We start from the raw sequence: 26,396 nt of genomic DNA, 5'->3' as shown, positions 1-26,396 counted from the left end.
TTAAGACGGGACAAAATATTTGAATTTTCAACCCTAAAACAAAAATAACTAATTAAAATGATGTAATTGGCTCTTGGGATTAATCAGCATAGATCTCAGGGGGTCACTTTTCTTTCTTAAAACCGTGCTTACATTTTTAACTTGGAGTGTTATACTGGAAGTCCTCGTTTGAACTCTGTCTCAAAGTATTCACACATAAATCATGCCTTTATTATAGGTCGGATCCCAAGTTACATCATGACAGATACAGACATAAATCATTTTGTTGTTTCCTTACTATGTTCTCAAGCACTAACAATAACTTTGTCCCATATCTGTTTGCACAGCCTCGCTGTACTGTATTATTATGGATGTGCTCAACTTTTCCTGGAAGCTAGCAAAACGCAAGCTCCATCTGTCTATCATACAGCAGCACACATTGCAGAAACCGTGGAGTCATTATTTAGGGAGTCATTATTGCAATTGTTTGTGTGTGAGTGCACAAGCTATTGTTTCTAAGGTAGTTATGGAAAAAATCAAACACTAAATAATAGGGTAAGCGCTTATTTTCAATTAAATGTGAATACAGTGCAATCCATGGAATTTCCAGTGGTGTCTTGGGTTGTACAAAACCAGCTGGACTTGCTGTGTGTACCCAGTAAAGGAGTGTTGCGCAAATATTTTATACATTAGGAAAGAGTCATTGTGATTTTGCAATGTTAAAGTGATATAATGTAGCTTAGCACAAAGCAGATTTTAAGTGAAAGTAGGCGTCTCAGAAGCATATCATTGTTATATGCCTGCAGTCATCACAATAAATAGGATAGCATAATAGCTGTCATCTAAGATTCCCAAAACTGGAGTAGATTAGCCCTGTCCTCCAGGGCTGTAAACATAACGAAGGGTAATAAACATATCAGGGTTTCAAGATTCCTCTAATTGGCATTTAATTGCACAATTAGCATTGCACATTACACATCAATACATTTGTTTATACTTACCACTCAAGTCAGCTATCATCCTTGGTGGTATAAGTGGCCAGTAATCCATATGTGATCAGATGTGATGATATTCCCTAGTTTATGTAGGGTTTTTCTTCTTTCTGTTTCATATGCTTCCCCTGGGTCGGGGGAAACATGGCTAGTTGTACACAGGGTCACGACTAAAGCCCTCTAAACATTACCCAGGAGGCCTGGTAATCATTTGTGATACCCAAAACCATTAGGGCAAAACCAGATAGAGCCTATGCATAGAAACAGGATTTGTTGGCAGATAAGAACCATTTGTCCCATCTAGTCTGCCCATTTTTCCTGATGTAAGGGACTCAAATCCCTATCAGCCATTGGCCTGGTCTCATAGAGAGGATAGCATTATGTCTGTTCCATGCATGTTTAAATTCCCTCACTGTATTAGCCTCCACTATTTCTGCTGGGAAACTGTTCTATTTATCTATCACTCTCTCAGTGAAGTTGAAGTTCCTTATATCTAAGCCTCTGACTCTCTAATTGTACACAATGTATGTGAGGCCTAGCCAGAGATCTGTTAAGTGGCATAATCACCTCCCTCTTCCTGCTACTGATGTCTCTTGCTATACAACTCAGCACGCTGCTTGTTTTTTAATTGCATTGCTTACCTTAGTCAGCAGAAATAAATACTCCTAAATTCTCTCTCTTTCTTTGTCACTGACAGAATAGTGTCGCCAATGATATTTCTGCTTTTGCATTTTTACATCCCAAGTGCATTGTTTTACATTTATCAACATTAAACTGCAGCTGCCAAACTCTCCACCATTCTTCTAATTTACCATTGGCAGTAGCTCCTGCATTTCGTTATTTCGTTTGGGTTTTTTTGTCAAGCCCTGTTGTAAATACATCTCTGTAGATTTTATTTGGACAATTTTCATTGTGTGTAATTATACAGTTAATTGAATACAGACAAAATACTGAATATCCATACGCATGTACTGTTAAAGGACTGCAATCATATGATTTAATATAAATTGCTGAAAATGGTGAACAAAACATATTTTTTTGCATTGTCACGTGCTCTTTAGTGAGAAGTGAGATAATGAATGGCTTGACTCATGGTCTCTGTTTTTCACCTTCAGTGAGCAGATCTAGGGATAGGAAGAAAAAAGTTTTTTTTTTTTCAAAATAGGGACCAAGTTGGTCCTTTTTTTACCCACTTCAGTGACACTCATCAGGGATGCATAGTATACAGTAGGATTAACTACGGGCGGGATGTGGCAGTGGCCTGGGGTGGAACAGGGAGCGGGTCGAACAAGAACAGTCTGCACATCTTTAAAATAGTGTAAGAGTTTGGTAAGGATTGCAGAATGTTTTAGTTACTCCGCTAAGCCTTGGCTGTTACTATCCAGCTCTGGGAATTTTACCCTGGCGTTTGTAAATTGGTTGAATTTGGCAGATCTGTGTGAATTCCACAGAAAACGTATCCAAATAGTTTGAGTTAAAAATATTTACTGTACCAATAAAAATTTGATCTAGCCAATACAAAAGAAAGACAAAAGCTAGTAATGGGTTTCCTGCACATTATTTTGGGTAAATGCATGTAAAAACCATAACAATACATAGTAGATGTAATTTCACGTGATTATGATTGATTGACATACAACACAAGTAGCTTTAAGGGATTTTGGATATATATATATATATATATAAATATATATATATATAGTTCATGCAGGAACAGCTACTTTCTACAGCTACACACTTACCCTCCCAAAGCAAACACACTACTTGTATCATTGACGGGTTCTTGGTAAACTAGATGTGAGACTGTCAGGTGTCTCATTTATAGTGATGCGATATATGTGATGGCATCAATGTTTTTGAAAAGCTTTCCCGCGTTCAGTGTGCTTCTGGCCTTCATTACTTCTGGATTAAGCTGCTTGCCTTGCTCATAGCTTTGAAAGTCCCCACCCTGGCTCTGATTTACTTCTATGTGCAAAGATGGGTTGGCATGGGGTATTGAAAGTAGACAAAAATACCATTTCATATTTAATTTAAGAAGGACAATACTGGAACATTATAGATTATGGTACGAAATGATTTTTACAACCCAGAGCCAGCAAGGCCAACAGCTGTTTATTGACTATAGTTTTTTTCTTTTTTCTGTTTTAGGCCTAATGTTTGTGGCTCCAGATTTCACTCATATTGTTGTCCAGGGTGGAAAACGTTACCAGGAGGAAACCAGTGTATTGTTCGTAAGTATGAATTTGTTTATCTTCTAAAACTGTGGAAATTGGTCTTCAGTCCTTCACCTTTCTCTCACCACATTTAATACAGATGTGTAGTGGCAATATAGAAAGCTGCTATTTTTATTTATACAAATCCTGGGCAAAGCTTTGAAATCAATAAAGGTTGCTTTTGTTCCCTTACAGAGTGTTCCAAACCTCACTGGCCTTTTTAATTGGTACATTCACTGGTACAGAGCCTTCCAAACATCACACCCACCGTTCCTCACATATAACGTTTCCAAGTTTCACAGGGCTCTTCTTCACATATACAAAGCTTTCCAAACCTCACAGGTCTGTCCTTATGTATAGAATTTAGAATTGCATAGCAGAACCGAGCTTAGCGCTGTATTAACTTGCGCCAGCTGATTTTACTTTAATGATCCATTTCAGACGTCTGTTCCCCATCCCAGAGAAGTGATGTCATGGGACCGAAAGCAGGGTGGTCTTAACTTTCTTGATTTAAAAAAAAAAAAAAGAATAGCAGACTTTTTCATTATTTCACAGTTCTTACGTGAAGTAACCAAGTGGGGCCTCAAAGTTGAATGCTTTAATGTTGTGGCATCCAAGGTCAGCAGCACAGCACATTGTCCTCTGCTCCTCCATAGAATTACTAGTAATACCTCATATGTAACTGTTTATTTGAGACAGGATCTTATATGGGAAATATTTTTGTAACGGGCCCTGGGGGTGGTTTTTTGAACTGTGCTTATGCAGGTGTTAAGTTAGCTTCAAATTCTCAGAAGGTTCAATTGACACGTGTAATCACTTTAAAACAGTGTTTGATTTAAACTTAACCACTAGGACTGGAATTTTTTTTTCACAATTTAACTTTTGTTTTAATCAATCTCAAGATAATTGTAAATCAAATTAATCAGGTGTGTGAAACAAGAAAATTGTGGAACTGAAAGGATACAAAGAAATAAAACCAGAATAATTCAACATGAAATATGCACTTTAATGCATATGATAGCTAAATGGTACATTTTAATTTATTCATGCAAATCATGAAGGGTGAAAGGCATTGAAACACTTTCTATTTATCACACTTTGGCCAGGCAATACAGGCAAGAACAAAATATACTGTACTCTACAACGTAAACTAATATCAAAAACTTATCCCTAATTACATGTTTGCAGATTGTGCTCAATTTAATAATACAAAGCACATTTTAAAGATCAGCCTATGGTTACAGGACAGTGTTGGAGGGGTCGTGAGGAACTAGGTTTGTTCTTATATGCGGTGGCTCATAAATGTTTACAGAATCTGTGGCCCACTGTATTTGCAGTTATCTGTTATCCCAATTACAAATTTAGGTAAAGATAGCAATTTTGGGAATACTGCCACGGGAGAACTGTTAGTTCCACATTCAGCTATGTTTTGTATGTGTACGTGGAATGAAAATTTCTGAAAATCTCGTGGTTCGGTTTTCGTGTGTAACAGCCCATATTATGTGAAAGTGGAAATAAACATACATACATGGGGGGGAAAAATGAAGCTCAACGCCAAATGGAATATGTAGAGAATGAAGCAATTAACTACACTGTATAAGTAAAACATACACATACCGCCAGAGTGGAGCATAAATAAAACTTCATTCTGTATATATTACTTGTGAAGCTCCAGCTTAACTTGTTTTCTGGATGCGTGTTAGTTGTTTATGGAGACGTCCCCTGGGGTATTTGCCCCAGGATATGCTAACTAGTATACATTCATTTGAGTAGCCTCCACATTTAATTTCATCAATAACACTAGGAGACACAAATACTGTGTACATCCCAGTTACATTACTGGTTAAAAAAATTAAAGACATGCTGCTGCTGGAAAAAGTGGGCAAAGCTTTGTTCACACAAAATACTCATTAAAAACTAAAGTATAACTTTGATTCACAGTATGTTACAACCACTTTGGACACTTTCTGAATTATCTGTCTCTTTCCTTTTTTCATTTAGCGATTTGCCGGAACTCTTGTGGAGATGGGTTTTGTTCAAGGCCCAACCTGTGTACCTGTTCTAATGGACAGCTGTCTTCAACCTGCGGGGCTGGTGCAGGTAAGAGCTGAATGCAGCAATGCACACTGTAATCAACATATAAATGAATCAGACACATTCAGATAAACTCGGTTAAATGCCTGGGTATACAGTTACATTTAATTTTTTTCCATTGACTGGTGGCTGTGGTCTGTGGTTTACATTGTTCTTGAATAAAGGGCACTTCTTAGCAAAGGCATGTGGCCACATGGCTGTTTCCCAGCAATACATTTAAACAAATTGCACAGCACAAACATACATACTGTAGCCACAAATTAAAGGAGTGTTGCTTTGGGAATATGAATATGAATATGAAACTGATATGAATTTGCCGCTTCCAATGTCCCCCGGCTATTTGCCATGCGTGCTGGCTCTGTGAACACTGTGGGGTTGGGGGTTTGTTCAGGCCCCTGTATGCTTGCATGGAAAGTGTTCCTGTTGATTTTCATAGGATGGGTTTCCTGACACTGAATGGTTGCTTCAAGCAGCCAATCAGTGGCAAGAAATGTTGCACAATGGAGAGGGCAGCTACTCCTGCAGAGCTGCATCTTAGGTCTTTTTTTTATTTTCCTTTCTGATGAATAAGCTCATTTGAGCAGGGCCCTCCTCACCTGTTGTCTCTGTAAGTCAAATTGTTATGTTACATACTACTTGTTATGTCCTGGCCAGCCATTGTACAGCGCTACGAAATTTGATGGCACTATATAAAACAATACATAATAATAAAAATAAATGAATATGTATTAAAATACTCACAGAGTACTTTAATATGTATTTTTCTTTAGTAGCGCTGTCAAGGACATTAAAACCCAAATTGCAGCTAATTTTCTATGGACTCCATGCTTATTGTGCATGCTTTCCCTTTTTTCTACTAACTCTAGTATGTCTGCTGTTTATGATCTAGTGAAAAAAGCCTTTGGCCCTAGGGAAAGCATTATACTTGGTTTTTGGGCTTGCTATAACAACTGAATTATTGCAACTGTCACGAAAGTTGTAAACAATCATACAGTATTAAAAACTATTATGTAAATCCGAAGTAATTTTACCATTCTCAACTCCCAGGGTAAAATGGCTAGATTATATTTATTTCTTGTATATCCAAGCTGAAAAGTCACTTTTAATCGAGACTTGTTTAATGAAACCCGATTTCTCTTTTCTCTGATTTTTTTTCTCAGACTGAGCTCAGTCTCCCAGTCTGCACTAATTAAATGCGTGTTTCTTTTGGCAACAGCTACAGGAGCCTCCAGGAAACACAGAGCGTGCCTTAAGGCAAGATTCAGAGGAAAGGGTCCCCTATGCCCTATCAGGAATGTTAGAAAGCAAAGCAGGAGGGATTTAGCTAATTTGTATTTCTTGGATAACTTAGAGACATTGCTAACTTCTAAATTTGGAATGATTTACTCTGTGTAAAGTCAAAATAGCCATTTCTTTATCTGCTGTGACCTTAGTAACTTAATAATATAATGTAGTTGCTGATGTTACAAAATTCTAGCCAACTACATTAAAGATTACATTTATCTCTTGCCTGTAGAAAATTGGGACCTGAGGGCCCCATTTTAATATTACCTCTGAGCACACAAGTATTTTTCAGTGGATGTTTCATCAATTTTTTTTTATTATTTAGGATCTTACATGAAAAATATCATTCTTTATAGCATGGTCTGGAGAATCAACTCTGCTCAGTACTTGATCAAAGCTAATCAATACTTTTTCCCTATGCCTAAACTAAACCTATTTGGAGTTTAAAATAAAGAATATATATTTCAAAATCCCACTTTATGTCAATGCTGTGGGAGCAGCCATCTTAGATTTGTACCAAGTAACACGTATCGTTACATGGTATATAAATTCATATTAAAACATACTCATATGCATTCTTTAAAGCACCTACCTGACACAGAAGAGGCTGCCCTCCTCCTCTGTGGTCTGATGGTTTTCGTCACTAATTGGCTTCTTGAAATAATTCTTATTGATTGAATGTTTCTCAGCATAGGTGATTTTGAGTGAGCATGAGGATACAGCACTTTTCTACTGAAGTACTTAAGTGAAATTAATTCGTCAGCAACCTTCATTTGGTTCAGACTTGCCTAGGTTTATGATTAGATAAAATAGCATTTGATAGAATGACGTTATATGTGTTTAACTTAATTAACTAAATTTGAAAAGCTCTGGTAAGAATTCCAAGCTCTTCATGCATAATTCCTCACTTGAGTCCATTTTGCTCATGGTCAGTGACTAAACTGTGAAATCACACACTTGGCTTGCCTGATTTATATATTGGAACAGCTCCTGAACGAGCTGGCATCTTTCAGCCTAGGGGCAGTTAAAGTTTAATAGTCCATTCACTCTGTGGGTGCTTTGGTGCAGCAAAACTGCATTTAGCTGGGAGTGTGCAAAAGGGGCAAATGCATATGGAGGATTCTGCACAATTCCCCCATGGAATTGGAGACATTAAATTTTAAAGGAGCCACAAATGAGCCTCTTTAAGGAGCAATGTCTTTCAGAAAGCTATTAGCAAGCTATTTGGCTATTACCAAATATTTATTAAGTCCTTTTGGCTTTTTGACTATCACAGTCGGCCAGGCAGTCAAACATTTATTGTTAATTAGTTTGGTCATTAGTTAGAGAACTCTATGTTTAAAAGGTTGAGAAAGGCCAAGTACAATGTGAATTTTGCCAGTCCTTTGTCCGATTGTCTGATAGCTTAAATATGAATTGTTAACAGTACATTTTGGTCTTACAATTCATATGAGTGATTACAAATATTAGTGTCAGTACACTATAGTCCTGTAGTACTTGGTAGGGGAACATACATTTGTCAATAGTTCTATTCTTGCTATTGCTCTTGGTATTTCTGCACAGCGGTTAAACCAGTGGGATTCTTGAATGTATTCACAATGATTCAGGAAAGGTTTGGCTCAATATCTTTCCATCTACCAAGCCAACTTTTTTTTTAATATATATGTATTTTTTGGAATGTATAAAGAGAGAAGATTATTTTAGTCTTAGAGAAAGTATTGAGCCACAGCTGAACCAACAACCTGTTCTAAACACTTGGGACTTTTTTTTTAATCCTTTTTTTTTTTAAACCTCATGTTCTTTTTCCACCGACAATCATGGGAGTTGCTAACAGTGAAGTATTCTGTACTAGTTCAAATTATTTAAAGGAACAGTCCTTACAAATGAATTGAATAAGTAAATAATTGAATTAGATCAAAAGGAGCTTTGGGTGAATTGATGGGTATTATAATGTAACCTAGAATATCAGTCCAGCCTATGACCAAAAATGGATATTCACAGTTAATATCTTAAATAGGAAATCCACATTCTTCATCTCATTAATTGTATGCCAGTCGGTTTCCTACGGTGCCAAGCTTCCTTTAAAAGTGGGGTGCCAGAATATGACATCATATCTCTACACCAAGTAGTAAGGGCAGTGACTTGAATGGGACATCAGACAGACATGCCATGAGTAAGGCTCAGGGCAGTCAGAGGGGTATATTTACTAAAGAGGGAGTTAAAAGGAGTTGTATATCACAGATTAAACTATGCAGGGCCAGCTCAGCTCTTCTTGCAGAGAAAATAGCCTGGGGTGAAACCACTCTCTTGCTAACTTCTACTTTGGTGATTAAACCCTAGAGAATGGCTCCAGACAACAATTGCCTTTAGTATCATAAGGAATTCTCCTTCCATTGGCCTGATTTTGTAGGTCTGGATTTAAAGCCTTCAATCGTGAAGCCTCTATAATCGAGTATTTATGGTATTAGCTTTCACCACAGTGGCAGAATAAAATGAAAATAAAGTTCATGCACATCAGGCAGTGGCAAAATAATGTCACCAATGTCTCTCACTTGGAGAACCACAAAGACGCTATCTGTATGAAAATGTTTAAACAACGGATATTTCATTCTATATGTAGTGCACAAAGAACAACTCGTTAGAGGATGAAACACTGTTTCAGCATTTCTAGCCATTTCCCTCTGAGAATGGCAATGTTCGGACAGTAAATTATTCCATTATTATTGTTCCAGAATCAATGGAGAAGCACAATCACAGGTCACAAACCTGTTAACGATAATAGTTGGCAATTTTAATAATAATAATATTTTGATTACATCATCAAATAATGTAAGCCCTTGGTAGAAAGGGTTCTTTATATCCTATAGACAAACGTTTTATTGTTTGCTTGATCTCTCTCTCAATTACTTATATGGATCATGTCATATAGCACTTTCCACTTTGTCCAAGTTTGGAACCATTCATTGTTTTAAAGGTTAATGACCCAAGTGCACTGAACTGCAGACAATTTCCTGAGAGAATATAAAAAAAACACTAAAGACAGTAAATAGCATTAGTAGAAGTTAACATCACAAGCCTTATAATTGCAACATTTAGACTTAAACATCACTAGACATTGCTACAAGTTAATTGAACCATTAACATCATGTTTTAGATTTATTACTTAGGCCAGTGTTGTCCATCTGGAAGAGCATGGGCCTTTTGTTGCCTTCAAGGCTTTTAATATGGAGCCCAGTCTGACACCTAAAATGTTTAATGTATTACATCATAAAAGCAAATGGCTTCAACCCCCCTCACCCGATGTTTCTGAATAATGTGCAGACCTCTGTATAATTAAAGTTAGGCAGCACTGACGAAAACATTAACATATTTCTGTAACAAACAAAATGTTTTTAACAACACGAGAAAAAAAAAAAAGTTTATTGTTTATGCTTTCATAAAATGTTCTGCACATCGCTCATGGAAAGACAATGCCAAAACCACATTGTAATGCAAAACATAAAAAATGCATTGGATCAGTCACAAAGAAAAAGACCAAAATCAAAATTAACAAGTTGAATAAAGAATCCTGTGGTATTATTCATACGCTTGTTAGCATTGAGATAACTTGAGTAAACCCTGGCCGCAAGCCACAGAAAACTTTCATATCACCATGTAACAGCTTCTTAAAAATAAGGTAACTGTTTACTTCCATGAACAATTCATGACGAAAGTGTCCCTGAAACGTTTTCAGAGTGAAAAATATTTTCCATCGTAGTAAAGGGTTATTAAATCTCAGAATCACGTTAATGTAATATGACCACTTCAACATTCACATAGTGTGGCTTTAGCAAAAAGTAAAAAAAAAACAACAGCGGTAACAACAGTTACTTACAAAGGGGTCTTTCTGTCTATAGGGGGTGCATATAAATCCAAAGGCCTGTCTATGGTGAAACAGAAAGAAAATTATGACCCATGACATTTGCAGCATACTCAGTGAGAAGTCCAAACATTCCATTATGTTTCCAGATTTTTTGTTCGTTTCCAGATCATTCTTGGGGTCAGCGGACAATGGTTCGCAGCAGCCAATACCATACTGGAATACAGCTGTGGTTTACCCCCTGAGTCCCATATGTCTGTAACCCAAACCCCCTCCTAAAACCAACCTGTTGATTTTATGGTGGGTGTTGCTGGGCAAACATAAACCATGTCTATTCATGCCTAAATTTTCCATGGCCAATTTACTGTCTAGATAGAACAAAAATACAAATTTTGGGGACTATGAAGTGGGTCACTATGGTTGTTTAGTTGTATATCATATAGTCTGAACTTTGGTGTAGGTTTGTCAAGTGTGATTGCTGCTTTAGTTGTAACATTTTCTATTCGTCTGTCATTCTTTCCTAAGTTATGAACTGCAATGTGCGGTGTATGAATGGTGGCAGCTGTAACGAAGACTCATGTACCTGCCAGAAAGGATACACTGGAACTCACTGTGGACAACGTAAGCATTTAAGTCTTATTTTCTTGAGGTGACATTGTTAGTTAAGAACATTATTGTATTTTATAGAGAATGTTGTGGTCTCAGATCATGACTTATCGCCTGCTCTGTGTCTCTGTTCAGTTTGTTATCATTCTCCTGTTCTCCCATCTTCGCACCCTTCCTTTGAAGAAATCCCAACAATAATGGTTGCCCTTACACATTATCAGTGACATGGATGCTGTCAGCCTTAAAGAGTGGACAAGGCAGATATTCATTAGGAAAGTCAAGACTAAAGAAAAAAGTACACGTAGAAGATTAGCTGTAGAAATCTTTTCCTGGATGTTATACTATACATTCATAGAGAGATAGTTAAAAGTTTACTGACTTAGTGACTTAAGGAGGCACATTATAAGCACTGTACACACATTCTCTCGTTGCACAGGGATCTGGATTTTTTTTTTGTTATATAGAAGGACATATCTGGCTGTAGAAATAAAGAACCACATACCTCTCTGCAAAGAGGCTCCTAGAATACAGGGAAATAAATAAATAAAGATATGTCTTTGAATCTCCTTCTTCCTTCTTTCGATTCCATCTTCTTTCATACAAGCATTAACACTTGCCATCTCAAAGGCATAGGGAGGACCGACTTAGTGGAAAGAAACTGACAAGGAACGGGATAGAGTGGTATGGATAGTATGGTAACATCTGTGAAGCAACAATGTAGAAACTATTGGGCGGAGCAGGGACAGCAGTGTATTCACTAAAGTAAGCTGTGGGGACATACTATTTTTCATATGACTACCTTAAATATACGTGATCAAGGAGTGTTTCTCCTGGAAAAAATGACTATGTTGGCCAGCATACTGCATAGTTGATGAGGTGAGATGAGATTTTTCATTATTTGTAGTAACCATTCAGTGAATGAAGCTCAAGACAAATGAGAGTTGGCTAGTGACTTAGTCTAGAGAAGACTTGGGAGAGGATTCATAAATAACCCCAAAAACAATCTGTAAAGATTAATTTGAAGCGTATGCCAATAGACACAATGACGTGGTAAATGGAATACCAAGACAGTAGAAGGAAGAGAAAATATGGGTTAGTGTGGGTGGCAAGGCCATTTGTTTATAATTTATGTTTACTTTATGGATGTGTTTTTTGCGGAATACTGAGTAACTCTAAGTTCAGAACCATAAACAGCTTTTGTTGCCTTCTCTGGGAAAATATGATTTCCCTACGACTATTGGGCCTCTGCAGTTGTACTATAAAACTGTTGGTTTGGCACACCACAGAGCTTAAAATTTCATTGAAATTTATCCCTGATGTAGAAAAAGAAGACATAATTGAAAATGTTTATAGAACAGTTAAGCCTAAATCTATTATGGACGCAAAACCAAGAGATATTATTATCCGTTTTTCTACCTTTCATATGCGACAGAGAATTTTGAGAGCTTCAAGTGTGTATACACCTAAAATAGATAAGTTCCAACATCTCCTTTTCTTTCAAGATCTTTCATCCGATACTAGGCAGAAGAGAAGAAGATTTAAAGACATAACTAAGATTTTGCGGGACAGGAACATAAATTATATATGGGGATTCCCAGTTAAATTGATAATAAGAACTGGCAAACAAATGACTATCTTGCCCTCAGTTGAAGATGCCAGAAAATGGCTGAATGAAAATCCTCCTTAATGAGAAAGAAGATGGAAATAGAACTAAGTGATAGCCGAACCTAAGCTACAAGGAAATTTTTTTTTTTTTTTTTCTTCTTATGTTAGACACACTTTAATATTCACAGTACACTTGGGGTCAATTTACCCTCTTTCCCTGAAACACGAAAAATGACACACATAAATTATATACACTACACAGATTTAACACATATTACACCTTTTTTTTTTTTTTTTTTTTTTTTTTTTTTTTTTTTTTTTTTTGTATATTACACTGGATCTATTAGCCAATTTTTGAGAATTATTTTTTGATAAGGCACGATATACTACAAGATACCCTTAAAGGGTTATATAACCGCAGTTTTTTGAGGATTATATGGAATTCCTCATCACTTGATGCTAGACACATTCTAATACTCACAGCTTACACTGGGTTAAATGTTAGATTTGACCAATTTTGAACAATAATGTTTTACACTGAGCATGGTATATGACACACGTACAATACACATATAACACACACACTTAATTTTTTTTTTTTTTTTCTTAATTTATTTATTTATTTACATATTTTATCTCCCCGTCGTTACGTGCCGTTTCTCGCTCTTTTTATGGTGGTACTATGATGTCAGAGCTACAAGGGTGTTTCCTCTGGTTAAAGCATAGTACTGTGGGTTCCATAATTAATGTTGAATGTATGAAAGTGAATGTATGTGTTAGGGAAAAAATTTTTGTGAGCTCAAATATTTTACAACGAAAATATCATTTTGCTAATGAAAGTAATGATTAAATTTACTACATTAAATGTTCAGGGTTTGAATTTACCACAAAAAAGATACTCTTTATTTGATTACATGAATAAACATCATATAGATGTGTGCGCAATTCAAGAAACTCATTTGCTAAATGGGGACATTAATAGACTGAATAATAAAAAATATACCGTAAAAGAACATTCCTCTTTAATAGATAAAAAGAAACGAGGCGTGGCCATTATAATTTCTAATAAAATTAGATCAGAGATATTATACTCACAGAAGGATAATAGTGCCAGATATACTTTTATTGTTTGTAAATTGGAAGATAGATTATACTCTATATTAAATATATATGCCCCTAATACAAGGCAAATTCATTTTCTTAATAGCATCTTGCAGAGGATTGAAAAATATATTCAGGGAACATTTATATGCATGGGAGATTTTAATTGTGTTTTAGATCCTGAAATGGATAAAAAAACGATCATAAAACCTAGTCAGAATAACAACCAGCCTGCCCTTTCGAAAGCATTTAGGGAGACTTTGGGGAAATACAAATTATATGACATATGGAGAACCATAAGACCAGCCGAAAAAGATTATACCTTTTTCTCTCATCGACACAAATCCTTTTCAAGAATCGACTTAATATTGACTAAATCAGAGACAGTTAAAGAATGTAAAAATATCTTAATTAATAACATAGCTTGGTCAGACCATGATTCAGTCACTCTTGTAATGTTAAAGAAACATAAATATGAGCCTAGATCTTGGAGAGTGGGAAATTTTTTATTAGCAAGAAAAGACATCTGTGAACATCTTGTTTTAAAAACCGAACAATATTTCCAAGAAAACTTGACAGAAGATATAACGCTAGGAAATGTATGGGGTGCATATAAGTGCGTAATGAGAGGAGTTTTAATTGAAAAAGCCGCCTTCATTAGAAACAATGGTAAAAGAAAAAATTTGTCAGAATTATATATTTCATTGAGTAATCTAAAAAGTATATGTATAGAACAGCCTAATGATATCTCGATGGCCAACATGATACAAATTAAAAAAGATATTGAAGAAATTCTTATTTCTAAAGCGAATTACAATCTAATTAAAATGAAACAAAAATTTTACTATGTTGGCAATAGGGCGGACAAACTACTTTCTAACCAATTGAAAAAACGAAATTTAAAAACTCGCATATTTAAAATTAAAGATGGAAATAATTATTTGCACAACCCGAAAGATATAGGAAAGGCTTTTGGTGAATTTTATTCAACCCTTTACAATATTTCTGACCAAGAGCAAGATAGGGAAATTATTAAGAAATATTTAGTGGATTCTAAATTACCAAAAATTTCAAAAGAACAGGCGATACAGTTGGATACGCCCTTTACGGAGGACGAGGTCTGGAAGGCGATAAAATCATCAAAATTAAACAAGGCCCCCGGACCAGATGGCTTTACTGCGTTATTTTATAAAAAACTTATTAAAGTATTATCTCCTCACTTAACAAATATATTTAATTACATTAAAAACATTAAGAATTTTCCTAACGGCATGCTAGAGGCTGTTATTCTCCCAATTCCAAAACCCGGTAAAGATGATACAATATTGGCTAATTATAGACCGATTTCATTAATTAATGTGGACACAAAATTATACTCAGCCATCTTAGCTGATCGTTTAAAGGTAATTTGCCCCCAATTAATCCATAAAGACCAGACAGGTTTTATCAAGGGAAGACAATCTAACGACAATACTCGTAAAATAATTGACTTAGTGGAATACGTATCCTCATATAAAATTCCCTCTTTGTTCCTGGCCCTCGATGCAGAGAAGGCATTTGACAGAGTAAATTGGATTTTCTTAGAAGAATCCTTACGATGCTACGGATTAGGTGACGGATTCATTGACTCTGTATTATCATTATATACTAATCCGACTGCAAGAGTAGTAGGTCAGGGCTTCAGCTCTGAATGGTTTATTATCAATAATGGCACTAGACAGGGGTGCCCACTAGCGCCATTGTTATTTGTACTTACGATGGAATCCTTGGCATCCAGGATCAGGAACAATGCCAATGTTAAGGGAATTAAGATAGGTGATATAGATAACAAGATTAGTTTATACGCAGATGATGTCATGATATATTTATATGACCCAGTTTTTTCTTTAAATGCATTAATTGGAGAAATATCCTATTTTAGTAAATTATCTAACTATAAGCTAAATACAAGAAAGTCACAAGCAGTGACAGTATGTATTCCAGATTTGATAAGGAAAAATTTGGAAGAAGCCTATGATTTTTCATGGGAAACTAATAAGATTGATTATTTAGGTATTACTATCCCATTTAAGATATCTGACATTATTGAAATTAACTATAACAAACTGCGAGTGGAATTGATGAAACAAATTTCAGCATGGAAGGGACTTTTCGTGTCCTGGTTAGGCAGAATAAACATTATAAAATCATATATAATTCCAAAATGGCTCTATATGTTAAGAATGATCCCTATTAAGCTTCCAGAATACTGGATACAAATATTTCAAAAAAACATAGAGAAATTTATCTGGGTAGATAGGAAGCCTAGAATTTCTAGGAGAATCCTATATGCAAATAAAAATAAGGGGGGTTTAAATGTGCCCTCGTTAGGGAGATATGCACAGGCCAGCCTACTAATGCATACATTAAAGATTCAATATAAACATAGCACCAACGAAGACTGGTTTTGCATAGAGCAGGAATTAATGGGATTGTCTAATTTAGAATGTTTATTATGGATGCATCATGATAGTTTTCATAAAATTTCTGAATCTCTTCCCATTTCTCTTAAAAGCTCAATGATATTTTGGTACTCTTTAAAACACCGAATAGGGATGAGGAATAGAATAATTCCATCAGCACCGTTAGAAACATTACAGAAAAATATTCCCTCTTTGAATTTAGGGAAATGGTATAATTTCAGAAATAAAAGAATCAACGATATACTGAATGTAAATGAGATGCAATCATTTAATCAAATTTCTGAGGAATTTAACCTGACAAATACTGAGTCCTTTACTTTAGTAAGGATTAAGTATTATTTAAATAAACATCTATATGTAGAGGACTCAACTATACATTTTAATGATTTGTTTTCTCGAGAGATTGTCACCAAATGTCTCAAGAGATGTTATCTCATAATGGAAGAATTGGACAGCCCATTACACATTAAAGCTTGGACTTCCTGGCAACAAGAGTTGGATATACAAGTAGACCAAAAACAGTGGATAAAAAGTGCAATAGAAATAAATAAAGTCTCCCATTGTCTTAATATGTCAGAATTACATCTTAAAATTATGCTCCGATGGTATTTGATCCCTGTTAGATTAGCTAAGATTAAACAGAGCGCATCTCCCGTATGTTGGCGATGTAATTTAGTTCATGGAACATTTAGACACATTTGGTGGGATTGTGGTAAAATTATACAAACTTGGTATGAAGTGTTTATGTTAATCTCTGATGTTATTAAAAAAGATATTCCACCATCTCCAGAAAAAGCTCTACTTCATTTGAACTTGATTAATTTATCCTTTAATGAAAGAGCATTGGTAATACAGAGTTGTTTAGCTATGAAGATAACTATAGCTAGAAATTGGCAACAAACAATAAATATTAATATAGAGAAGGTGGTTAATCAATTAAAATTCCAATGCTTAATGGAATATGGATATTATCAAGCGCATCAGTGCTTACATAAATTTAATTCAATTTGGAAACCCTGGACAGATAAATATCCAATTAGCTATGGTAACGTATAATAAATTATTAAGATTTGAGTTCTTTAGCGTGGATGGATGAGGTGTGAATGCTAGGTTTATGTTATGTTATGTTATGCTAGATCATGAGATAATATGTGAAGTATCTCATTCTAGCTACAGTATGTATTATCAATGCTAAAATGGTAACTTATATTATAGATAGTATATAGATATACTTTTATGTTATTTAAAGAATTTCTAATATCTGTTTTACTGTTGTGTATTTATGTTGTAATAATATTAAAAACAAAAAAAAAAAAAAAAAAAAAAAAAAAAAAATTTCATTGAAATTATACCCTGATTTAAAGCCAGTTAGACAAGATCCCAACTGCAATTTGCATTTAATATTAAAATTAGAAGTCTGGATTAGAATAATATGTAAATACGTTCGACCATCTGATACTTTTAGGGTTAAGCTGGTAATGTACCTATAAAAATATAACCCTACTTTAGTTTTAGACTGGCACATTTTCTTTCAGTCTACAACTGCCCAGACATGATGAGGTTTCAACCTGATCTTTTGTGGCTTTGTATGACAGCCAGTTCCAGACATCCAATTAGTCTGCATCCATATGCTACAGATCAGACCAAGTCTGTCTCCTGCACTGCTCTATTCTAGGTTCATCAGGGCATTTTATCTGGTGCATTGTCAAATCTGGAATCCCAATAGAAAGGAAACCATTTGCTAGGAAGTACCACAAATTAAGAACGAGAAAGTTTCCCATGGCCAAAAATGGGAAGACTGGGAAGTTTTCCATACCAATTTCCCATGGTCAAAAGTTTGAGAGCTTTGATTTCCCATGTAAACACAGATCGAGAAAGATGTCTAGAATTACTTGACAGAACCAATAGGTTGAATCGAATCGCAAAATCATGAAGAATAATCCTCTTATGAGAAAAAAAATAGTGACACATACAGTATGATCTTAGTCTGGGCCTTTTTTTTAATTGTTGTTCCGTTAGTTTAGATATATTCTTTTCCAGCCCAATGCGACCGAAAATTGATCTTAGAAATGGTAACTTTCATCTGAAAAACCTCAATATTTCACATTGCAGTGGAATTTAACTATAAAAGTATTATATTATGTTGGTGTTTTTTTGTAAATCTATAAAAAGTGCTTGCTTTTTGCAGCAGAATTATTGAAGCCCAGTCCACTCAACAGAAGTTAGCCTGGTATGACAGACTTAATAGTTCCCTAAAAGAATAATATGAAGGCTAAAATCACAGTAGTTCTAAATAGGGCTCTTTGTTTTTATTCAAATCAACATTCAGACCATAAAAGCTGGTATGGAGACAAACTGATAAAGCCTGCCTTTGACCCATTTGTGTGTTCCAACTTCTGCTAGATGTTATGTTGTCTATTAACATTCCTATGAGTGTTCTGTAACATGTCACATTTGTAGCATATCGTGTATTTGAATGATTGTCAAAAAATGTAAATAATAAGTAATATGTATACATTATGACCATCAAATGTTATTTGTTTCTTTAAAGCTGTCTGTGAAAATGGGTGCCAGAATGGAGGGCGTTGCATTGGACCCAACAGATGTGCCTGTGTCTATGGTTTTACTGGTCCACAGTGTGAAAGAGGTAAGGTATTAGATTATTGCTAAACACAACATAACCTTATGTTCTAGTCTTTGAATTATATGATTTCTTTTTATGATTTTTGTTAGTGGCTCAGGTAAAATGCCATCTAGGTGGCAACTCCTAGTCCTGATATGAAGCCAGTTTCAGCTTTTAGAAAGTGCCCAACTTGTTTCACTACATTTCCAGTAACCTCAAAAACCCTAAGGTCTTATGCTAAATAAACTATTGTTAAGAGGGTTTCAGAGGCTTTTTAATAGCAGGTAAAAAAATCAAAATAGCTGTAAAATAAGTAACAGCTATAAATGAGGAGGAAATATATATTTTTAAGATCTAAGAAAGGACACAACAAGATAAAATTGTAATTCTGTGTTTAAATACCATTTATGAGAACATTTTGTGTTAACGTTATGCTACTTATGGAAGCACCAGTATATTCAAAGGGTACATTTAATATATCACATAAAGTGTTTTCATTGCACTTCTTTTTCCCTCTATCTTATGTACACTGTTGGGCTTGCTACACATTGCTTGCTTCTGGTGGTGAAGGGGTTCAAAATATAATTTCATCCAGCCTTGGAAAGGGAATGTACAGGGAAGGAGGGGGAAAAGCAGATGTCAGGTTGTAGCAATTCATTAAAACAATAGCGCCATTTGAAAACGTGCCAAGGAAAGCTTGCAGTACATATGTGCGTAGATTAAACAATGTGTGTTTTTGTAGTGTTTGCATGAACACTGCTGTTAAATTTGTACCCCCTCCCTTCACAGCCAGAACCCCTACGCAAAGAAAAATCTGTAATGTGGTTTTGTCATCAGGATGGGTGAGAGAATGAGGTTTATAGTAAGAACCCATAGGAAAGCAGGGGAAATCATGTGGATACCACCAGCTTGTGTTTCCCAGTGGAATTTGTGCACTCAGGAAACTGACTCAGTGATCAAAAGTATGGATTTCTCATCTGAAAAGGAAACTTTTCTCATCTAGAAGCTTGTGTTAAGATATTAGTCTCCTTATAGGTTTTAGTTTTATTAAGTTCATGACACCGACATGAAAATTAAGATACATTCAATACAATGTATCCCTCTTTATTCCACCTCGACTGCACATTTCCTTCTTGATTATTATCTTTTATTTATATAGCGCCAACAATTACGCAGCACTTAACACAATACATATATTCAAGGGGTATGACAAGACGAGAATTGACAGACTAAGACAAACTGATACATTAGGTGGAGAGGGCCCTGCTCGCAAGCGTACAATCTTGAGGGAATGGGGTGAAAAAACATAAGGCACAGAGAAATGGTGAGAGGTAGTGAGATGGTTGTATAAATGACAAGGAAGTTCTAGCAGCTAAGATGGTATGTTTCTCTGAAGAAGTGACTTTTGAGATGTTTCCTGAATGTTGGGAGGGAGGGTGAATGCTGAAGGTTCGGTGGAAGTAGATTCCAGACATATGGGGCAGCCTGAGTTTAATCTTGTAGACGGGAAAAGGAAGAGGTGATAAGTGAGGAGGAGGGCATTAGCCCATGGGAAGAACGTAAGGATCGTGTAGGAGAGTATTTGCTTATAAGTGCAGAAATGTATGGAGAAGCAGTGTTATGGAGAGCCTTATATGTTAGTGCCAGGATTTTAAATTTTATTCTAAAGGTAATAGGGTTTCACAGAGTGGGGAAGCAGACAAGGAGCGGCGTACAAGGGAGATAAGCCTAGCAGCAGCATTTAGGACAGACTGTAGAGCAGAGACAGTGGAATGCCAACCAGAAGAGTGTTGCAGTAGTCAAGAGGGGAATGATAAGTGAATGAACCAGAATTTTTTTGGATTCTTGGGTGAGGAATGGGCGGATGCGAGAGATGTTTTTTAGGTGCAAGCAGCAGGATCTGGTGAGGGTCTGAAAATGAGGGATGAAGGAGAGGTTAGAGTCAAGGATGACCCCAAGGCATCGGGCCTGGTTAGTAGGAGAGGTAGTCGTATTGTTAATGGTGATAGATAATTCAGGTAATGGAGTGGAGATGGAAGGAGGGAAGATAATGAGTTCAGTTTTAGAAAGATTTAAGTTTCAGGTAGCGTTGTGACATCCATGAAGAAATAGCAAACAAGCAATTGATAATACGTGACATGAGAGATGGAGAGAGATCAGGAGAAGACAGGTAGATTTGGGTATCATCTGCATATAGATGATAGTGGAGGCCAAATGAGTTGATTAGTTTGCCAAGAGATGAAGTACAAAGAGAGAACAGCAGAGGGTCAAGGACTGAACCGTGGGGGACGCAAACCGAAAGTAGAAGGGGTGATGATGTCTTGCCAGAGAATCTGACAGAGAAGGGACAGTTAGACAGATATGAGGAGATCCAGGAGAGAGCTGTATCTCGAATGCCTGTAGAAGCAAGTGAGTCTAGAAGAAGGTGGTGATCAACAGTATCAAAAGCAGCAGATAGATCCAATAGTATTAGCATGGAGAAGTGACCTTTTGCTTTGGCAGAGAGCAAGTCATTGGAGACTTTTGTTAGAGCTGTTGCAGTAGAGGGAAGGGGTTTGAAACGAGACTGTAGAGGGTCAAGAAAGGGATTAGAGGAGAGGAAGTTAGTAAGGCGATTGTACACAACCCGTTCAAGCAACTTAGATGTAAAAGGAAGCAGAGCGATAGGGCAGTAGTTAGTCAGACAGATGGGATCTGAGGAAGGATTTTTTAGAATGGGTGTGATTAGCGCATGTTTGAAGGCTCTTGGTACAGTTAGATGATAGAGAAATATTAAATAGGTGGGTAAGTGATGGACCAAGGAATGGACATAGATACTTTGTGAGGTGTGATGGGATGGGGTCAAGGGGACAGGTTGTTGGGTGAGAGGAAGAAAGAAGAGTGGCTATCTCTTCTTCAGTTGTAAGGGAAAGGCAGTTAGTATGGGATGAGTTGAGAAAGTGTTGGGTGGCAAAGGAGGGGGTTGTAAAGAAGAGAGGTCTTGTCTAATGGTCTCGATCTTGTCTGGAAGTAGGTAGCAAGATCTTGGGCAGTGAGAGAGGTTTGTGGTGTGTGTATGGAGGGACAGAGAAGGGAGTTCTTGATGTGAAAATCGAGTAACAGTCATAATAACTTAATTCAGGCTTCAACCTATACCAATAATATGGAACAATGAATAAAGAATAAAAGGGGGTTTTGTTGTTCTCTACTTAATTACTTCACAACATTTCAATAACATCAATCTCTACCTCCACCATAATTCATCTTAGGACACTAAGACCAAGCAGAATATTATAACAATACCTGGGAACAGGGTTTTTGCATCAGTCTCAGGGTGAAGGGGCAGATTCTCAGGGTCACACCGTCTCAACCTGACTCCTTCATACTGTGATTATAGATAAGTTGCTGATGTTACTCCAACTATGTTATGGTTGATATCCGTGCTTGAATGAAGGTAACTCAATTAAGTGTATCTTTAAATAATGCGAAATCAATATTTTCATGAGAACTGATATCAGAGACATTAAAGTTAACACATTTGGTGAGTCACTATTTACAATCTTCACACTGGGCATTTAAAGGGTTAACATTTCAAGCATCTCAGAGTCCGCTCATTTAGAGAGTTCCTAGGTTTGATTATAACCATGTTATAATTACAGTAACCCTGCCATAAAAAAAGTTACCCTTACATATACAGTGACGTGTGATATTCATACCGAATGGAGCATTCTTTGTTGTTGATACGGTGATTTAATGTCTCACTTATTTTATTTGTATTTTGCATATCGTGCTGACATATCTTATATATGCTGCGCTGGTAGAGAGATTTTTTTTAATCAAGCCCTGGAGAATGTCTTTTAGCACAGACATGTTGTAGGAGACAAAACAAGCTCCAGCAGCTGTGTGTATACAGGGTCTTCTGGGCCAAGTGAAACAGAGCTAAAGCCACAGGATGGTATCACTTAACATGTTTCAGAGAGGCTCCACCACTGAGTAATGTATGGGCTGCCCCCAATCATCTCACGGTGATTGCTGATCTCATCCTGTCATATTGCTGCCTCCCATTTACTGAAGTTCTTCATTTACACAACCCAGGCACACAGTTGAGCTTTTTTCTGAAAAAGATTTTCTGCCTTTCAGCAAACTCCAGTTGAAATAAATAAATCATTGCCGACTAGTTCATGTTTTCCAACAAATAGGTTTGACACAGAGGAACCTAATGTTACGGTCTAAGGAATCTTTTTGGTTTTGACGCTAGTATTCTCATGATACTATCAGTGAATATATATATTCATTCATTGCAGGATTATATAAGCACACGAAGGATGTCAATATTTCAGTTGCTGGCAACTGTAGAATAAATATATATAGGCACTTATTAACAAAAATCTTAGATTATGATTTCTTCTGAATATATAGTTTTTAGCATGATAACCCATCCATAGTCAGTTTAGGTATACATGAATCAGAATACTAGAATTATAGAAGTGAGTTTTATGGAATGTTCAGCTTTACCAAATATTACTAGCTTAGTTTAGAAACTTAAATTCACGGTTCAATAAATGGATAACAGCTCTATAGAACTCAAAACACTATACACATTGTAACTCAAAAAGGAACTTAAATATCCATTAAGATGTGAAGCTTTGCGTGTTTAAAATGTGTAACTTGTGGTTGAGTTGATTTGGATGTTAAATTAAACTCTGCTTCCAACTCGCATTCCCACGACAGCAAAAAAAAAAAAGATAAAAGAATGAAAAGAAAATTAGCTAAAGGGACTGGTGATTGATCCTGACCCATGCCTTATATGTCCATATTGTCCTGTGTCCCCTATGCAGTGGTTTTGGAGTGGGTTAAGATTTGTTTGAAAAAATAATCCTCAGCCCTCAATAGCCTAGTTGGTGCAAAAATGGCAGCTCTTGAGTGGACGTCTGAGATAAGGAAAGCCCTATCTGTCAATCAATGACAGATAGGATTTTCCATATCTGTGGGGTGGGGTGTGAGGAATTAAATAGTTGCATTCATATCGGATAGATATTGAAACCCATATATTCCATTGACTGACACATTTCACCTTTAGCATAGGTTTTTCAGCATTGTATTTAGATGAAACTGTAGCTGACAAAACACAGGAACTGAGAAGTACGGTAATGGTGGTAATTGTCAGGAAACACTTGAAAACCTCTAAGGGCACCTTAGAATGCTCACTTTAATCCGGTCTTCTGCAAAGTGAATGGATGATAAGACACACATTCACAACCATAGTGATAGTATACTATTTAGTATTGAATTGTAGTTCTCAATAACATTTAAAATGGTTCAGTACAGCCTTCAATGTTAGTGGATAGGTTGTGTTGTTAGTACCTAATTCAATGATTTATATATTTGTTCAGCTCAGATAACTATGCTGGATTTCTGTTTAAATCAGTAGGGGGTTTCCTACATAGGGCTAAATTCCCAGACTCTGAGATAGGTAAAGTTATTCCCGCTAGGCATTTATTGTGGGGTTTGTTTATTCTTCATAGAAGTTAGGCTGAACACAGCTGAACTGCCAAAATCAGAAAATGTTAAGTTTGCCATTTCTTTAAATGGGTTTTAGTGTTTATGCACAATAAAAGGGGTTTCAAAAGATCAGTAACAGATGTGTTTTACCCAGTTTTCCATTCCTGGACAGCCATTAGTGCTTATTGATCTGCCCTCATCTAAAGTAAATAGCCCTCAGTGTATTTATTTTACACTCAAGAACAAAGATCCAGATAATTGATTTTATGACATACAGAGCTCAAATAACACATGGGTCTGATTTCAATCAACAGCAGAATCCACTCATTTTATTTTACTTTGAAAGAATACTTGTATGTATATAGATACTATAGTATATACAACAAAAATATACATTTACATCTAATAAATGGAGGAAAATCAGGAAAATAAGCGGGCTATCACTAATCACTAATACTAGGTAGACCTATTGTATCACCCAAATCAGGCAACATAACACAGATTATTTGGTACTTTTAGTGGTTTGAGGTGGTGTTTTTTCTTATACAAAATTATCAGAACTACAAGGCTAAGAAGTCCAGCTACAGCTGACCAGAGATCCAAGCATGGATGGCCCCTGAGTAAGGCATTCAGTACATGGCATACATGGACACCTGGTTACAAAACATGAATAACCACAGATACCATAACATAACAGCTATCAACAGTCCAGAACAGTGCGGGCAAACTGGACTTATATCCTGTGACGTGTCTTAATTATCAAACCTTCTGGCCCATTTGAAAGCAACATGTACTGTGCATGTGCAAAAGTGCGTTCAGTGAAGGCATTTAGTGAACACAACACAATAGTATTGTTCCTTCGCCAGCCAGGAAACTTAGGTCGTGTCCCTGCACCTGGAACCAAGATGTTAGTCAGTATGAAGCATTAAGGATTTAAACTATGGCAAACAAGCAGGTTAGTTGCACCCAGTGACCATTCTTCTTCACAGTACCTCACAAAAGTCACCTTTACTTTGAACCAAAACACTAAACCTGAGCTGAGAAGGTAGAACAAACAACCAACACACCTCATCAGGGTGTGGCAGACTAAACAGAAGCATGGCGGACACTATAGAAGAACACTGGGAAAACAAATTAACAGATAGAGCCTGCATGCATACTGTAACAGCTACATATAAGATATAGGTTCTGAGTGGTCATCATGACAAGACAGCAGAATCCATCACAGCAAAAGTGTAGTGTCTGTAAAGATACCCTCCACTTAATGGACTTGATTCAAGTAAATAAGTTAGCTGTAAAACACAACGCTCACCTGCTTGGGGTATAGATGCCATCATAGGTATGCTAGCCGGCACGTTTTACAACATACTTTGGCCAAGATTCAGCACTAATGCATTATAATTAATGTATCAGTTAGGAGGGTTGGTTTTCAGCAAAAACAAAAAATGATTTCTATATAAATGTAGCTTTTATTGCAACCTCTTTATTAACAGCTAATTTTCCTAACATTTTCTTTATACAAACATTTGAATGCACAGGCTCCAAACTTTCTGCTACAAACTTATGGTACTTTTTCTTGTATAAAAGGCCAACAAATACTCCCATAGCTTATTTTTTTGTGATATGAAAGGCATTTACTAACTGACTGACTTGAATATTGTGGAATGTCTCAGAACAAAAATTTTACATTATTTTCTTTTCTGAATACCATTTACATGTATAGACAAATCCTCATCTCAAACAAAGCTTCAAAGGATTATCTGAGACTACCAGACTTTTTCTTAACTGTCCTGCTTTCGTCTGCCTGTTCACGTACATTTCATCTTATTGTGTCTTGGAAAAGGTTGGCTTGGTTTGTATGAATACACTTAAAACTGCTGTCGTTGTTGGTAGCTTTTTAATACATTTGGTACACACAGGAATAACATGTAAACAAAAAATCACACAAATATCTAAAAATCTGGGTCAGGTATATCCTGGAAACGTGGTGCATTAAATAGCTTGTTCTATTGTAGAAAGCTTTTTTTCAATCAAATGGAAAGGATTTCAAAAGGATATGGATCCTAAGTGTTGTGATGCTTCTTAGCAAGTATAAGT

The 26,396-nt window shown here is 36.2% G+C and overlaps 1 protein-coding gene across 1 annotated transcript in view; it reads left to right on the top strand.

Annotated features, from left to right (window-relative positions):
* LOC128490651 (fibrillin-2-like) overlaps window positions 1–26,396 on the top strand; it is an 82,906-nt gene that overhangs the window by 11,636 nt on the left and 44,874 nt on the right. Inside the window, exons 3-6 of the mRNA XM_053462637.1 lie at window positions 3,120–3,202; window positions 5,186–5,284; window positions 10,947–11,042; window positions 18,747–18,842. Of these exons, the coding sequence (XP_053318612.1) occupies window positions 3,120–3,202; window positions 5,186–5,284; window positions 10,947–11,042; window positions 18,747–18,842 (374 nt within the window). The remainder of the gene's footprint in view (window positions 1–3,119; window positions 3,203–5,185; window positions 5,285–10,946; window positions 11,043–18,746; window positions 18,843–26,396) is intronic.

Source organism: Spea bombifrons, chromosome 1 (assembly GCF_027358695.1).
Source record: "Spea bombifrons isolate aSpeBom1 chromosome 1, aSpeBom1.2.pri, whole genome shotgun sequence".
Taxonomy (NCBI): Eukaryota; Metazoa; Chordata; class Amphibia; order Anura; family Pelobatidae; genus Spea; species Spea bombifrons.
The sequence above is the reverse complement of the archived record's forward strand: the minus strand, read 5'-3'. Positions and strand labels throughout refer to the sequence as shown.